Below are 18,242 nucleotides of genomic sequence, written 5' to 3'. Positions count from 1 at the left end.
CCTCCTAGTGATGTTTCCTGTACAACCTGCAGAACTATGAATTAAGAAACCTCTTTTCTTCCTAAATTACCCAGTCTCAGGTAGTTCTTTATAGCAGTGTGAGAATGAACTAATACAGAATATTGGTACCAGGAGTGGGGCACTGCTGTTAAGTTATCTGAAAATGTGGAAGCAACTTTGGAAATGGGTAACGGGCAGAGGTTGCAACAGTTTGGAGGACTCAGTAGAAGACAGATGTGAGAAAGTCTGGAACTTCCTAGATACTTGTTAGATGATTTTGACCAAAATGCTGACAATTGAATTGCTCTTAGTGAAGTAACTTAAAGTAGAAATTAAGATGACTGATTATGGTATTTTCTTCCTATTTTGAGTTTCTCACTAAGCTTCAAGTGCATCTACAAATTTTGTAAATGTGTGCTTTTCATTCAACTCAGGATAGCTGTAATTTCCATTGTAATTTTATATTTGATCATTTTATTTAGAAGTGGTTAATTTCCATGTATGTGGAGAATTTATGGATTTCTTCCTGTTACTGATTTCTAATTTGACTCTGTTGCCATTATAGAAGAGGGTGTATAGTATTTCAATTTTAAAACTAATGAGTTCTCTCTAAGACCCCACATATTTGTGGCAAACACTCAGTGTGCACTTGAAATGAATGTCAGTGTTTAGTTGTTGGGTTAAACTATAATTTTGCTGTATTCATAGGTCCTTATCGTTTGAAATTCAGTTACTGTGTTGTGTCACATTCAAATTATTTAGCTCATAACTTCATAACACATAGTGCATTGATCTTACAGAAAATAGAAAACACTGACAAATGAATCTGAAATTTCAAAATATTTATTGAACAGAAATAAAACATAAGCCCCAAAGAAAACAACATGACAAACTTTAAGTAAAATGTAATTTTCCCCTAATTAATATAACCGCTTTCTGTTCATGGTTTACAGAATGATGAATCGTTCCCTTCTATCCCTTTGTACCTATGTGTATCTAGCAGAAAAGTTCTTAGCTGTGGCTATGGGCGCACAGAAACTTCCTATAGATGATTATGTTCAAATGTTTATTTACTTTCCCCAGAATAAACTGAGGCACTGCCACTGGCTGGATTGATCAGAGGACAGATACTCAGGAAGGTCTGATCCTCTTGAGTTCCACGTTTATGAGCAAAAAATGGACGCCATGGCTCGCTAACAGGAATTTTGTTGAATGTGTACATATGGCACCCATCACTAACATTGTAAAAGGAAATGGACCTCATACCTACATCCAGGAAAATCCCCACTCTGCGCAACTGGGGACCCACCCAGAGAGGGGTCATAGGCATACTGCTGGCGGCAAAGACCCTTCCTTTTCTGCAACCCACAGTCAAGAAGCCGTGTTCTGAAGAAAGCACAATCTTCCCCTGTCGGTTCACAGATTCCTTACAAATGCCCACATCCCACACTTTGCTGGTGCCCACGTCCACCTCCCAGTAATGGCGGCCGGAAGTGAAGCGAGGGGCGCCCAGGACGCACAGTGCAGTGTCGAACCTCTCAGCTTGCTCCTTCCTATTCTGGCTGAAATCCCCACTTCGGAAGCTCCTCAGGTCTTCAGAAATGATAAGATAGTTGTTGGCTGTGTCCACATCCAAGGTCATATCCACTGTGGAAATAAGAACCAGCAGCTCAGCAAAGACACAGTACAGACTCCCTCTGCCCTTTTATTGCAAACACTTGAATACATTATTCACTTTTACTTTTATTCTACTTTCTTTCCCAAATCAAAATTTCCTGGGGAAACTTTGTTTGACCGCCTGATGAGGTTAAATTTTATCTACAGATTGCATGAATATAATAATAATTGTAACAAGTCCACCTTATTCATAGTAGAAATTCCTTTCGAATTAAGTTGGTGGATTTGATTAAAATTATTTTTCCATTTAGCACATAAGATACATGAGAGAAGACAGTAGCTTGTTCTCCAAAGTATTGTACAAACTCGCACAGATTCCATGAAAAGCTATACTCAAAGGTGAGAACTGCTGTTGTTTGTGAAGCACAGAAGTTTTGGATGCTAGATATCTGCTAATGCCTGTGTTTAATGAAGAAATGTTTGAAAGTCGTTTTCCCAGTGCCTTTTATGGGTTGTGGCAAGTCATATAGATTCCTTACCTTGAAACTTCCTCATCTTTGGGTTCATTGTTAGAATAGATTTCAGCTTGGGCTCTAGTTCCTTGATGATGGAAACCAGCGCCCTCAGCTTGTACTTGGGCTTGATGTCATTCTTCTGAGAGACCACAGAGCAGAAGCGGCACAGTAAACCTTCCCCATCGGGCTCCTTCTGCAGTGCATTGAGGCATTGGAGGCAGCAGACATATCCGCATTTCAGCTGCACGGGTTCTTCAAGATCTTTTAGACAGACAGGACATCTAATGATTTGTTTGAAGTGTTCAGCCATGGCAAATGTCTATAGAAACAAAAAATGAGCATGGTATTAGAATTTCCATGAGCTGAATGAACAGCTGATAGTGCTTGGGATCTTTTATCTTTACATGCATAGAGTTTTCATTGCACAATACTTACAATCACTACTGCTGGTGACGAAGACACAACATGAATACAAATGTAAATGACTCGAGGCCCTGAACTTCTAATATCTGTAATACTCATTGGAATAAAGGGCATGATTCACCGAAAGACTTTGAGTTGAAATAGTAAAGGGGTCTATACCTGAGCTGTTTGATATGGTAGCCACCAGTCACAAATGGCTATTGAGACCTGAAATGGGGCATATCCAAATGGAGATGTGCTGTGAGCAAAATAGTGTATTTTAAAAATTTTAAAGACGTAATGGGGAAAAGAGAATGTAAACTATCTGCTTGAGAACGTTTAAAGTTGCTCACATGTTAAATGATTATATTTTGAGTTAAAATTCATTAGGCTTGTTTCTTTATATTTTATGTGACTACCAGAAAATAAGTTTACAATTACGTATATGAGTTATCTTGTGATTCTATTGGACAGTGCTGGAGTACATTTGAAGACCTTCTACTTCCCCAACTGTGCAAACTGGATGTGGTGAAAAAAGCCTGATAGCACACCAAAAGGACAAGACACAAAATACAAATTAGTTGTACCAGGTATAACTGAATCTTCTGCATAGCAAAAAAAAAAACAGAAAAAGCAAAAAAACAGAACTAAAAAAAAAAGTAGCCATATATATGACAATGCATTAATATCCAAAAAATAAAAGAAATTTTTTCAAGGCAATAGCAAAAAGAAATAAAACCCAAATAATCCAATTTTCGATGGGCAAAAACCTGAATAGACATTTCTCTGAAAAACACACAAATGACCAGCAAGTACTGAAGAACAAGCTCAACTTCACTCACCATCAGAGAAATTCAAACTCAAACTGAGACAGGAATACTGTGTGGTCACAAGAGAATCGAGAATGTATCAAGTGACAATTTCACATAAGAGCAAAAGAGTGGCTGTTAAAATTAGCCACTTGTCATTAAAATTACAAGGACAAGGAGGGCCCTGGGCTGATAAGGTGCTAAAAAAAACAGGAGGGAAACCATTACCACACTAATTACCATGGTCATTACCACACTGAATCACACACTCTCCGGGGTCACAGCTGACCCCAGCATGCATGCCCATATTTAGTATAACAACAGGTGCCTCCCCAATTCTACAAAATATCTGTTTTTTTTCCCTAGAAAACCTAATGATTAGTTCACCTCCTAATTAGAAGGTAACAAACCTGCACATTGTGCACATGTACCCTAGAACTTAAAGTATAATAAAAAAAATAAAAGAAAATCCGAACTCTTTGCATGCCACCACCTCTCAGAATCAAACCCACACTTCTTCTCTCCTAAGCATGTACTTTTGCTCTGGAATAGAAGCTTCTTGCCTTTCACTTCATTCTGGCTCATCCCTGATTTCATTCTCCTGACAGCATCAAGAACCTGGAAACTGGCTGGGACTGGGGTCTCTCTGGCATCCAGGGACCCTCCTGAGCCCTCCAGCAACAAAACCGTGATGAGATACTACCTCCCCTTGCTAGGATGGCTATGACCAAAAAGACAAAACATAAGTGTTGGTAAGGAAGTAGAGAAAGGGGAACCCTTGTACACTGTTGGTGGGAGAGAAAATTGGTACAACCACTACAGAAAATAGCAGGGAGGTTTCTGAAAACATTAAGAATAGAACTATGTTCCAGCAACCCTACTTCTGTGTTTATGCATGAGAGAAATGAGGTCAGCATGTCAAAGAGATGTCTGCACTCTTAGGTTCTCTGCAGTGTTATTCACAATAGCCATGGAAATAACCCCAGAGTCTGTGGGAGAAAAATGGATAAGGAAATGGTGATATATACAATGAATTATTCCACCATAAAAAAGAAGGAAATCCTGGCATTTGCACCAATGCAGATGAAGGCTGAGGGCATTGTGGGAAGTGAAATAAGTGAGGCTGAGGGAAATAAATACTGTATGATCTCAGTTACGTGGAATCTGAGTTGACTGATCTCATAGAATCAGAAAATAACAGAAAAATGGTTGCCAGGGGTTGTGGGAAGGGGAGAATAGGAAAACAATACGAAACCCATAGGAAAACCTGACATTGAATAACCCAACCACCGAACTTCTGTTCATCATTTCAGAAAGTTTACCAAATTCTGATGAAATTCAAGAAAATAGAGATTGTCATTTCTCCAGCCTTGGTATTGAAAATCTAAGACTTACCTGGCCAGCACCGTGGCTCACGCCTGTAATCCCAGCACTTTGGAAGGTTGAGGAGGGCAGATCACCTGAGGTCAGGAGTTCAAGACCAGCCTGACCAACATGGAGAAACCCTGTCTCTACTAAAAATACAAAATTAGCCGGGCGTGTTGGCACGTGTCTGTAATCCCAGCTACTCGGGAGGCTGAGGCAGGAGAATTGTTTGAACCCGGGAGGCAGAGGTTGCGGTGAGCCGAGATCACACCATTGCACTCCAACCTGGGCAACAAGAGCGAAACTCCGTCTCAAAAAAAAAAAAAAGAAGAAAATCTAAGACTTACATAACGGCTACCAGGGCAGAGGTCCCATTATCCCCCAAATATACAGTATGTCTATCATGGAGTTGGCCTCAGACAACACTGGTGGAATCAAGAAATTATTGCATTCCCCCAGACTGTCATACACCCTTTGTAAAAATGAATTCCATAAGCTTGAACTCACCTCTCCTTCCGGAGTTTCTCCCCTGGCCTCTAGCTGCTTCTGCGGACAACTCAGAGCTGGAGTGACAGTTGGCTGCCAGCAGCTTTTATAGGAGAAGGTCTCTCCACTACCTTAGCCACACCCTTCCCCTCCTTTTTAATCCAATCAGATTTTGATTTAATTCTGGCATCATTATGATTGTTACTATTGGATAGGTTTTTACCATAAAGGAAGATGATTGTGTTTTCAGAGTGTTATTTTTTAATTAACAAGGACAAAATATTGCCATATAATAATTTTTAGATAAGATCTTGAATATTATGGCTATTGATAAATTTGGAAATTAATTAAAATTAACATTTTAAAAATTGGGGTAACATTTAAAATTCCTCTAAAATGAATGGTGCTACTTTCAAATAGTTTTTTATTATAAATGTAACACCTTTTCACATTTCAATAAAAGAGATAAGTTAAACCTACTCAGAAGTTGTTACTAACAGAACACTCCACAGACCACACTCAACTCTCAAAAACATTTTCTCTATAATGTAAAGATTCTAATTAACAAGCTTAGAAAAGAAATCCCAAAACTGTTTCCAGACAATCAGCCAGTGAAAGTCCTGTTTTTCTTTTTTAGTTATACCATCTAAAATTAAAGGTAAAAGATATTGTTATAATCTTACTATTTCCCTTACATCACAACATAAATAAAATGAGATTCATTTCTTTTTTTAAAATCTTCAAAAATGGGTTCCTCATGTATTAAATATATTATAGGTGATCAGAGTTCATGGATAAGAATGTAAAATCGGGAGACTGGAGGTAGGGTGGAAAAGGATTTGATTACATTAATGTGATTAAATTAATGGTCTTTAATCATCTCCATAGTAATCATTCTCTGGTGATTGCTAGATTCTCTTCTTTCACATTCAAAGCCAAGGCAGTTCTCAATTCCTTTTGTCTCATGAAGGCAAATTGAGAAACGCAAAACTCTTAAGTTGTGATGCATATATTATTTCAAATCCTTGCACGTTGCATTTCTTCATTGATTGGGATCTATAATATAATCTGCCACATGTATGTCCATGTATATACACACACCATATCTACACATACACACGCAGAGGGAAAATTCTTATCTCTTCTTGCATAATTCTAATTTGTTTATTTTCTTATATAAATCCTTTTAAAATACACTTACATTTATGGAAGTAGTTATTCTCCAACGCATAATTTTACTGACCCATGCTCATGGAGCACTGATCCCTAACATTTTTTAAATTTTATCTGCTTTGAGTAAATCATGAACAAAATTTATATTCTCTTTGGGAATACCAGGTGGCCTCAGTTGTGGAAACCACCAAGCCCAGTGGGTTGATTTGCCTCTAGAATGTTCTCCCAAAATATCTTTCAGCCTGCAATTGCATTCATGCTCATGTCCTCACAGAGGAATTCTTCCATTCAGAATTAGCGAATAGTGTATTAGGACTGCCAGCACACTCATGGAGTTGGTTTGGGTGTTGGATACTTTCCGTATCTTTTCCAATTGCATCTTTTCACAGAAAGTAGCTCCGCTGGCTTCTATGAAGACAGTGGTAACGTTTTCCTTGCCCACTCTCATGTACAGTTCAGAACTTTAAGGGTCTTCCATGTTTGAATAAACTTGTCCTTCAACATCCCAGTCAGGGAGGACTGTGTTCTCCATGCCCTGTCCCTGCAGGCGTGTCACAGAACCTCACGTAAATGGTTGGCGTCGGTGGCTTCTGATCCCCAGGCCCTGTTCTCTGCCACAAGCAGACTTCTGTTTTCTTTTTTTCTTTTTTTAATTATACTTTAAGTTCTGGGTTACATGTGCAGAACATGCAGGTTTGTTACATAGGTATACACGCACCCTGGTGGTTTGCTGCACCCATCAACCCTTCACCTACATTAGGTATTTCTCCCTAATGCTATCCCTCCCCTAACCACCCTGCCACCCCACCCCGAGAGTTCCCAGTGTGTGATGTTCCCCTCCCTGTGTCTACGTGTTCTCATTGTTCAACTCCCACTTATGAGTGAGAACATGCAGTGTTTGGTTTTCCGATCTTGTCATCGTTTGCTGAGAATGATGGCTTCCAGTTTCATCCATGTCCCTGCAGAAAACATGAACTCACCCTTTTTTATGGCTGCAGAGTACTCCATGGTGTATATGTGCCACACTTTCTTCTTTTTTTTTTTTTTTTTTTTTTGAGACGGAGTCTCGCTCTGTCGCCCAGGCTGGAGTGCAGTGGCCGGATCTCAGCTCACTGCAAGCTCCGCCTCCCGGGTTTTACGCCATTCTCCTGCCTCAGCCTCCCGAGTAGCTGGGACTACAGGCGCCCACCACCTCGCCCGGCTAGTTTTTTTGTATTTTTAGTAGAGACGGGGTTTCACCATGTTAGCCAGGATGGTCTCGATCTCCTGACCTTGTGATTCGCCCGTCTCGGCCTCCCAAAGTGCTGGGATTACAGGCTTGAGCCACCGCGCCCGGCCTCACACTTTCTTCTTTAACAACGAAGAGAAGCTCCGAGTTTCTGACAACCCAGGACTTGGCTCAGTTTCTAAAGGAAACTGTCTTCCTTTCTCTCATTGTCAGTGTTGGTACAGCAAAGGGATTTGAGGTGAACCTGGACACTGTGGTCTGTCCCTGAGCCACTGCCCAGCATGTGGCCCCACTGTCAGTCCAACCGAGGCATGGCTGAGGTGGCTCAGAACCAGGCAGGACATGTTATTGCTCAACCGTGGCTCTGAATTCTTTTGTTCACGATTCCTTAGGTTCTGTGTTTTGCCTGGAATGTAAGGAAGCACTCACCTGGGTCGTCTTGTCACCAAGTTCTGTGAGGAGAAGCGTCAGCCGGGATGAGCTGGGACCACAGAGAAGAAAAAACAGAATTTTTGCAAAATAGTTTCATTAAGTCCAAACAAAACAAAACAAAAACAGAAAACTACAGCCCACAAATATAACAAAAAAACCTGTGAAGTTTGAGAATCTGATCTCCTGCATTTGCCACACAAAATTTCCAATTGTCAACAAACAATTATGAGGCACACAAAGAAAACAGAATGTATCAAGATGAAATAAATGTCTATGAGAAGTCAGGCCACTGGGCTTACTCTCCACAGACTAAAGTACTTGTCTAAGTAGACCCGGAAGAACTAAAGAAAACAACGGGCAAAGAACTGAAGTAAATTAGAAGAACAGCACCTCACAAAATAGAAAATATCAACAACCAATAGAAATTTTTTAAATGAACTAATTAGAAATTGAGGGCCATAAAGTAAAATAACTGAAATGAAAAATTCACTAGAGAGGTTCAACAAAAGTTTTGCAATTTTTTTTGTTTTTGTTTTTACAAATGTTATTAAAATCTAATTCAAGGCTAGGCACGGTAGATCTTGCCTATAATCCCAGCATTTTGGGAGACTGAGGCAGGCGAATCACTTGAGGTCAGGAGTTTGACACCAACCTGGCCAACATGGAGAAACCCCGTCTCTACTAAACATACAATAATTAGCCCAGCATGGTGGCACACACTTGGAATTCCAGCTACTCAGGAGGCTGAGGCAGGAGAATCACTTGAATCCAGGAGGTGGAGGTTGCAGTGAGCCAAGACTGTGCCACTGGACTCCAGCCTGGATGACAGAGTGAGTAAGCCTCCATCTTGAAAAAAAAAAATCTAATTAGAGTAAAACAATCTTCACCAATGTAATGTGTAAAATTTGATTATTATTTATTTAAATTGTTAGATAATTATGTATAATTATTTTATACACCATAATATTTTGAAATATATACACAGTGCAATGGCTAAATCTAGGCAAATAATATATGCATTTTCCCAAAAAGTTATTATATTTGTGACAATAAAAACTACTCCCTTGCCATTTTTCAAGAATGCATTATTTTGTTAACTATAGTCGCCATGTTGTACTCATCTTTTGTACTCTTTTACTTATTCTGTGTAAGTAAAATTTTGTATCCTTTGATCAGTATCTTCCCAACCTGTCTCTACATCAACCCCCAATGACCCCATTTTACTTTCTAGTTCTATGAGACCAGCTTTCTTTAGATCTCACATATAAGTGAGACCATGCAGTATTTGTCTTTCTATGTCTGGTTACTTCACTCGGCATTAAGTTATTCCGGTTCATCCATATTGTTGCAAATGTCAGAATTTTCTTCTTTTCTATGGGTGAACAGTATTCCATTGTGTACATACATCACATTTTCTTTATTCATTCATGCATTGATAACACATAGATTTTTTTTCCATATGTTGGCTATTTTAAATACTGCTGCAATAAACATGAGACTGCAAATCTCTCTTCAACACAGGTATTTTCTTTGTATTGGATATGTATCCAGTAGTGGGGTTGCTGGATCATATGGCAATTCAATTTTTAATTATTTCAGGAACCTCTGTACTGTTTTTCACACTGGCTATACCACTTTCCATCACCACCAACAGTGTACAGTTGTTCCCTTTTGCCTACATCCTGTCCAACACTTTTTTTTTGTCTTTATGATAATAGCTATTCTGACAGATGTGATCTCTCATTATGGTTTTAACTTGCATTTCTCTAATGATTAGTGATTTTGAGCATTTTTAAAAGTATCTGTTGGCTATTTGTATGTCTTCTGTTGATAAATATCTATTCAGGTCGTATGTCCATTTTTTATCTGGTTGTTTGTGTTCTCAATTTTGAGGTGTGTTTCTTATATTCTGGATACGAATCCCTTGTAAGATGTATGGTTGGTAAATATTTTCTCTTACTGTTTGTGTTATCTATACACTTCGTGAATTGTTTCCTCTGCAGAAGCATTTTCATTTGATGCAATCGAATTTGTTTATATTTGTTCTGTCAGCCTAAAACGAGGAAGCTGAAGAACAAAATATAATTTAAAGAGTTGACTTTTCCAAAGTGTGGACAGCTGCCTGAAAGACCCAGAACCCTGTGATCTTGGATTTGAGTTCTCTTCAGCCTTTGTTACAAGAAGGGGTTTTTTTCCTTTGTTTTTTGAGGGAGTCTCGCTCTGTCGCCCAGGCTGGAGTGCGGTGGCGCGATCTCAGCTCACTGCAACCTCCGCCTCCAGAGTCCAAGCCATTCTCCTGACTCAACCTCCTGAGTAGCTGGAACTACAGGCGCCCGCCACCATGCCTGGCTAATTTTTTTTTTTTTTTTTTTTTTTCAGTAGAGACGGGGTTTCACCATGTTAGCCAGGATGGTCTCGAACTCCTGACCTCGTGATCCGCCCGCCTCGGCCTCCCAGAATGCTGGGATTACACGAGTTAGCCACCACGCCCAGACTGTTACAAGCAGGTTTTAAAGGCAAGTAGTGGAAACAGGCAGTGGACTGTTACAAAGTTGGTTGTCAGAAAATCTCATTGTCTGACAGAAATAACATTGATTAGTGATTGCTGATATATCGTTAAGCTATAAGGTATGGATTATAGTGTCCAGTGCAGCATTGTTAGTTTAACTATAGCTACTGTGGCAATAGCAAGCAGTTTCAAGAGATGAATACACAAGTGGGGGCGGAGGGGTAGGGTGTGATCGTGATCTCGTTTTAATGTCTCTCTGGGGCCGGGCGCGGTGGCTCAAGCCTGTAATCCCAGCACTTTGGGAGGCCGAGACGGGCGGATCACGAGGTCAGGAGATCGAGACCATCCTGGCGAACACGGTGAAACCCCGTCTCTACTAAAAAATACAAAAAACTAGCCGGGCGCGGTGGCGGGCGCCTGTAGTCCCAGCTACTCGGGAGGCGGAGGCAGGAGAATGGCGAGAATGGCGTGAACCCGGGAGGCGGAGCTTGCAGTGAGCTGAGATCCGGCCACTGCACTCCAGCCTGGGCGGCAGAGCGAGACTCCGTCTCAAAAAAAAAAAAAAAAAAAAAAAAAAAAGTCTCTCTGGGTCGGATAATTAGGACTCACATTCTTAAGATAAAAATTTATTTCTCATTTTCCCCTTTTGATCAGAAATATTTCTTCTTGAAAACACTGATGATCAAAATCTGATTCTCAAGGTGTCCCTCATCACTGGGAAGGCTCTTTTGAGTAGTCCTGTCAAAGTTATTGTGCCATAGATGCTGTGAACGGTTGAATTATCTCTAGTCTTCAGAGTACCGTGAACTTAGTTTTTTTCAGAAGAAGTAAAACCAAGTGAGATACAGAGTAGAAATATAATTCGCATAAGAATTATAATTTTAAAATTTCATATACCATGATGGAAAAAATCTATTCCATTGGGGAGTCCATTAAAAACATCATGAAGAAAATTAAAACTCGTTCATTTTTTAGGGATTCGTTGTAGCAAGAAAACAATTCAGGATTTAGTTCAAATTGTAGAAAAACAATATAAAAACAATGTAGAAATAATGGACCATCTGGCAACAGATGTACTATAGATTTCTTCTGAAAAACGATTTTTCTTTTTCCATTTCTTCATTTTTACTAAACTTCATTTTTAAGATTTACTATAAATCTTCACAGAACAAATTTATTTGCAAAATACGTTTTAGTATTACATTTGTCCTGCTTATTTGTACAACGTGCAATAAGAATAGTAAATCACAGGCCAGGCGCAGTGGCTCAAGCCTGTAATCCCAGCACTTTGGGAGGCCGAGACGGGCGGATCACGAGGTCAGGAGATCGAGACCATCCTGGCTAACACGGTGAAACCCCGTCTCTACTAAAAAAATACAAAAAAACTAGCCGGGCGAGGTGGCGGGCGCCTGTAGTCCCAGCTACTCGGGAGGCTGAGGCAGGAGAATGGCTTGAACCCGGGAAGCGGAGCTTGTAGTGAGCTGAGATCCGGCCACTGCACTCCAGTCTGGGAGACAGAGCGAGACTCCGTCTCAAAAAAAAAAAAAAAAAAAGAATAGTAAATCACCACAAAGTCTCTTTCCAAGTTGGTTTTTCTGGAACTTTTTCATAAGGAATCCAGATTACCATTTCAAATGCCTCAAGGCTAGGAAGCCAACCCAAAGATTTGCCACCAGACTCTGCCTGTAATACCTATACGAAGTAGGTGACTTTCTCTCTTCTTGAGGTCCCACAATATCTTGTTTTTCCTGTGCCTGTCTGAAAGTAACATTCTTCACTTACTGCAAAGTCATAAACCTTGCAAGGAAATTGTGTATACAAGGCATCAGCCCAGTCTTTCCAAGAGACATTTTATCATTGCTGTAACGTTAACCTCCATTCCTCCAAGCAGTCTGGTCATAATTGAAAATATGCCATTCCACTAAAAGCATTGATAAAATAACCTGTGTATCTAATTGTGTCCTGTTAAAAACCAGTCCTTTGGGAGACCGAGGCGGGTGGATCACGAGGCGGGGAGATTGAGACCATCCTGGCTAACACGGTGAAACCCCGTCTCTACTAAAAATACAAAAAATTAGCCGGGCGTGGCGGCGGAGGCCTGTAGTCCCAGCTCCTCGGGAGGCTGAGGCAGGAGAATGGCGGGAACCCGGGAGGCGGAGCTTGCAGTGAGCCAAGATGGCGCCGCTCACTCCAACCTGGGCGACAGAGCGAGACTCTGTCAAAAAAAAAAAAAAAAAAAAAAAAAAAAACCTTCTTATTAAACTTATGCCTACAACTATTTCCCCATAAAATAAGAATACTCACAAATGGTTTCCAAGTCCTAGAGAAATCAAACAGAAAGATAAATGTTTCCATTGTGCCCACAAATATATACTTTACCAAGTTTGTTCTAAGCTATAAATAGCTCAAAATAGAATGTTCTTGCCTCTGAAGACAAAACATAAAAATAATTAGGCGCGATTTAGAATAAAATAGTGTAAGAATATCTAGTTATCTATTAGTTTAGCCTCGTGTAACTAATTCTGGTTCCACTTGACGTTGGGTTAGCAATCGGGTCATAACACTATTTTCCCACACTGCCAGGATTCTCACACTCGTTTCTTCTCATCTGGAGAAGCCATCACTTCTTAGTTTTGAATTTGCTCTCCTAGGGATAGGACTTTCCCCTCACCTCGATGCACCCACTTTGCATGTTGGGTGGGGTCCTGAGGCTTCACTTCTGAGTGCTTTCAGGCACAGGCTCTGTATGAATTCCTTGGTTGTAGATAGGCTGGGTGTGGCGGTTTTCCCAAATGCTGATTATTCGTGCGTTGTAATGGGCATGTGAGCAGGCTCACTGCCTCCTGCAGGACTGGGAAGGTGGAGCTCTCTAGAAGCTTCCCTCATGCCCCAGCGCTGAGAACCGTCAGGGGGTGTTATACGGATTTGTGCAATTTAACCTCCCAGCCAGCAGGTGGAGCTTGTGCGTAGGAGTTGACCCAGCGCCCTGCTATTGCGTCAGTCCCTGTAGAAAGGGGCCATGCAGGTTGACCTCCCAGCCAGCAGGAGGGGCTTGTGCATAGGAGCTGACCTAGCACCGTGACATTGCGTCAGACCCTGTAGAATGGGGCCATGCAGGTTGACCTCCCAGCCAGCAGGAGGGGCTTGTGCATAGGAGCTGACCTAGCACCGTGACATTGCGTCAGACCCTGTAGAAAGGGGCCATGCAGGTTGACCTGCCCGTGAGCAGGAGGCGCTAGCAGGAGGCATCTTGGTGCTGGTGGGATTCACGTTTGGCCTTTGTTAATCAGGAGAAGCCCCCGGGTGTCCCAGCAAAGGGCAGAGCGTGGAACTCTCAGAGTCCCCTATTTCATGCTCTGCCTGCCAGGTGGCAAGCACTACCCCAGCAGAGGTTGGGGGACAGGTCCCAGGCCCCTGGGACAATTTTCCAGGAAAGGGAGGGGCCTCTTCACTGCCCCCAAGGAGCCCCAGAGGGGAGAGGGGCAGCTGGAACCCACAGCCCAGCTGGTGTTGGTGGGACCCGCCCAGCTCCCCCTGGCCCTGACTTGGTGGGCATCCCTTGGGGGTCTGGCCTGGCAGCACACAGCCAACCTAGCCCCAGCGTCTGCATTCAGTTTCTGAAGCTGCCCCGGGCTGCCAGACTCCCTGTCTGCAGCAGAAACTGGGGCTCCCAGGCCACAATCTTCCAGGTCAGATTCTAGGACAGGAGGGGCTCCCACCTCCACGCTGCACTCTCCTCTCAGATCTGACCACTGGGACTCCTCCTCTCCAGTCAGATCCTAAATCTCATCCCTATGCTCCTGGACAGCAAGCTGGAGCCCTAGGGGGATGGGATTAGGCCAGGGGACTTGTCCTCAGTTCCCCTAGACTCGCGCTGGATGTGATGGGGCTAGGCTGGTCCCAGGATTGGCAGTGCTGGCTGAGCTGTGGACCTGCCACTGGGAAGGGCAGGCCTCTCTCCATAGGAACAGCCATGCAGACAGCTGTAGGAGAGGCTGGCAGGCTTGGGGTGCGTGGTCTGATTGCTTCTTGGTTCTGCAGCAGCCCACAGCAGTAGCGGGGGAACCTGCCCTTGGGGCACAGGAGATCACTAAGCCTCCTCTCGCCTTTCCTGCCTGCAGTGGGCAGTGGCGGCCTCAGGGCAGGACCCAGAGCCTTGGGGGAGGGACGCCCAGAATGGCGCCCTGCTGCAGCTGCCCACTCTGGGAAGCCCATGGGGCTCCACGTGAGTTTGAACAGTGCCTCTGTGTGACCTCCAGGCGGCTCCCTATGCCAGTCTGGAGGCCTGCAGGGGTCGAGGGCCCTCTTGCACCTAGGATTGTAAAGGTTCATGGTGGGAATGGGAGTCTTGAGGGTCTCTCACTTATTCCTTCCATGCATGGTCCAGGCCCGGGGGCCGCTCCTAGCTCCCAGCAATCCCGTCTGAGCAGGCAGCCCCACTTCCCCCTTTCTGCACCCTCAGAGTCTTCCGTAGCCTCTCTGGTGAATTCTGATGTTCCTGCTCAGACAATCTATTTAAATTGTCAATATCTACTCCATATTTTGGATCCCCTCCGTGGCAGAGAGGCGCCCCAGCTGCACCTAGTCAGCCATCCTGAGCCTCTTGCTTTTCCTTCATCCCTGTGTACATGTCTTAGATGGCTTCTTCCTAGTGCAAGTCCTTGAAAAAACAGGGAACACCTGCGACTCGGAGTCTGGTAGTCCAATGACAGACACAAGAAATTAGGGCTCTAGGGGTGTCTGGAGAAGCAAACTATAATCTCCCTGCATGGGGATGACCAGCAGCTTCTGGGGAGAGAAAGAGTGGCTTCATGTGGCTTATTTTCTAGACTAAAGAGACCAGGTGCATGTGTAGCAGTTGTGGAATTTAACTTCGCAGGAAAGACCAGACTGCAGATCGCACAGAGACGTTCAGTGTGGAAGGATTTGAGGTGTCAGCGTGATTTTTGGAAAAGGGAAGCAGCGTTGAGGGAAAATGCCCACTTGGAAAAATGCACTAGTCTGTGACCCACTCCTGAGTGTCCGTTGCACCCCTATTAAGACATAGATTCTGGGCCGGGTGCGGTGGCTCACGCCTGTAATCCCAGCACTTTGGGAGGCTGAGGTGGGCAGATCACGAGGTCAGGAGATCAAGACCATCCTGTCTAACACAGTGAAACCCCGTCCCTACTAACAATACAAAAAAAATTAGCCGGGCATGGTGGCGGGCGCCTGTAGTCCCAGCTGCTCGGGAGGCTGAGGCAGAAGAATGGCCTGAACCCAGGAGGCGGAGCTTGCAGTGAGTCGAGATCGCGCCACTGCACTCCAGCCTGGGTGACAGAGCAAGACTCCGTCTCAAAAAACAAACAAACAAAAAACAAAACCAGACTCATAGAAGCAGAGAGTAGAGAGGTGGCTGCCTGGGGCTGGGAGCAGAGGAAATGAAAAGATGCTGGTCAATGGGTACAAACTCTTAATAATAAGATGAATAAATTCTGAAGCCCTGATGTACAATGAGATGACCATATTTAACACTACTGTACGGTTTACTTACAATTTGTGAAGAAAGTAGATTTAAGTGTTCTTATCCCACACAAGCACAAAATGTTAATTGTGATGATGTGCTAATGTAGCTGTGGTAATCATTTCACAATGCCTATGTATAATCAAATTATCACTTCAAACACATCGAATAGATATAATTTTTACCTGTCAATTATATTTCAATAAAGCTAGGGGAAAATCTTTTAATAAAAAAGAAATTAAAATATCATTTATTTTGGTTACTATTTTTTGGCAAATAAAATGTTCAGAAAGGTTCTTGTTTAGTTTACAAATCATTTCAAGACAGTTTCCAGCTTGTTTAAAAAACTTCTGGCCGGGCACCGTGGCTCACGCCTGTAATCCCAGCACTTTGGGAGGCCAAGACAGGCAGATCATGAAGTCAGGAGATCGAGACCGTCCTGGCTAACATGGTGAAACCCCGTCACTACTAAAAATACAAAAAACTAGCTGGACGTGGTGGTGGCGCCTGTAGTCCCAGCTACTCGGGAGGCTGAGGCAGGAGAATGGCCTGAACCCGGGAGGCGGAGCTTGCAGTGAGCAGAGATGGCGCCACTGCACTCCAGCCTGGGCAACAAAGCGAGACTCCGTCTCAAAAAGAAAAAAGAAAAAAAAAACTTCTGAAAACAAATTCCTGCAATTAGAAAAATATATCTGAAGAAACAATTTTATCTTCTGAGTGAGCTTTTAGGGAATATTTGTGAATAGGCTTTATCAAAAGGGTCTCTAACTACATATTTGTTACATGTGGATAAGATGCAACTTCCAACTTTCTGCCAAGAGACTTTTTTTTTTGTTTTTTTTGAGACAGCGTCTCACTCTGACACCCAGGCTGGAGTGCAGCAGCATGATCTTGGCTCACTAGAACCTCTGCCTCCTGGGTTCAAGCAATTCTAATGCCTCAGTCTCCCAAGTAGCTGGGATTACAGGCGTGTGCCACCACACCCGGCTAATTTTGTATTTTTAGTAGAGACGGGATTTCTCCATGTTGGCCAGGCCGGTCTCAAACTCCTGACCTCAGGTGATCCGCCCGCCTCGGCCTCCCATAGTGCTGGGATTACAGGCGTGAGCTACTGCACCTGGCCAATATTCAATATTTGTAAAGTCGTATGATATTGTAGCAGTAATAGAAAATAGACAAATATAGTACAACAAAATTTACAGAAAGAGACAAGGCAACAGGTGGGCATTTCATATCAAGTGGATGGCGCCAGAAAATTGGTATGGGAAGATAGGCTGTGCAATATATATGTTGAAGTAATTGGTATCAATAGATAAAATTGAACCACTACATCACATTATGAAGATTTATTATGTATAAGCAAATTGAAAATGTAAAAAGAGATGTTAATGTGTGAAAGAAAATATAGGGAAACAGTTGACTTCCTATAAATAGGAAGTATTTATATTACCCACAAATGATAAGATTAATAAAAATAGACATTAATACATTTTAAAACAACTCTACCCCTACAATACCATAAACAATAAATAGAAAAGCTCAAATTTTGGAAAAATTTATGATTTTGTATTAACTGGAAAATCGTATTTTGCATAAATATACACACAAAAATATATAAAATCAAGTAAATCTTTAAGGAAAAGAACAAGCAATTCACAAATGAGAAACTGAGTGACAGCCCAGCCCTCCCTTCCTGCCCGCCATCATCACCATCATCACCACCATCATAATCTTCATCTTCACCATCACCATCATCATCACCATCATCACCATCATCATAATCTTCATCTTCACCATCACCATCATCATCATCACCACCATCATCATAATCTTCATCTTCACCATCACCGTCATCATCACCATAACCATCATCATAATCTTCATCTTCACCATCACTGTCATCATCATCATCATCACCATCACCATAATCATAATCTTTACCTTCACCATCACCGTCATCATCATCATCATCATCATAACCACCACCATCATCAATATCATCATGATCATCATCCTCTTCATTTCACAGAGGAGGAAAAAAAAAGTGAAGTTAATAAATACTTGCCCACAGCCACACCAACAGTCTAGAATAGAGGTTGCTGTTCCAGCTCAAGTGCTTAACCACTTCTAACCTTCTGTGCCAGATCCTGTGGCAGCTATCAGAAAAACTGAAAAAAGGGAGATCAAGACACAGCCTCTAATG

The 18,242-nt window shown here is 42.5% G+C and overlaps 1 protein-coding gene across 1 annotated transcript; it reads right to left on the bottom strand.

Moving 5' to 3' along the window:
• Positions 1–827: 827 nt before the first annotated feature.
• Positions 828–13,448, bottom strand: LOC105488146 (ret finger protein like 4A). Its single transcript, XM_071086813.1, has 4 exons — positions 13,208–13,448; positions 8,025–8,076; positions 2,157–2,451; positions 828–1,647 (listed from the first exon to the last, which is right to left on the bottom strand). Exons 3-4 carry the CDS (start codon positions 2,440–2,442, stop codon positions 1,067–1,069), a joined length of 867 nt encoding a protein of 288 aa, XP_070942914.1. The 5' UTR covers positions 2,443–2,451; positions 8,025–8,076; positions 13,208–13,448; the 3' UTR covers positions 828–1,066.
• Between the last annotated feature and the right edge of the window lie 4,794 nt (positions 13,449–18,242).

The sequence above is a fragment of the Macaca nemestrina genome, chromosome 20, assembly GCF_043159975.1.
Source record: "Macaca nemestrina isolate mMacNem1 chromosome 20, mMacNem.hap1, whole genome shotgun sequence".
NCBI lineage: Eukaryota > Metazoa > Chordata > Mammalia > Primates > Cercopithecidae > Macaca > Macaca nemestrina.
The sequence above is the reverse complement of the archived record's forward strand: the minus strand, read 5'-3'. Positions and strand labels throughout refer to the sequence as shown.

What these genes read in the sequence shown, in the direction of transcription:
- LOC105488146 (XM_071086813.1), bottom strand. Translation starts at nt 2,442, where the DNA reads ATGGCTGAACACTTCAAACAAATCATTAGATGTCCTGTCTGTCTAAAA. An exon ending in AAAGATGAGGAAGTTTCAAG is followed by an intron (nt 1,648 to 2,156) that starts GTAAGGAATCTA and finishes TTATTTCCACAG; the next exon opens with TGGATATGACCTTGGATGTG.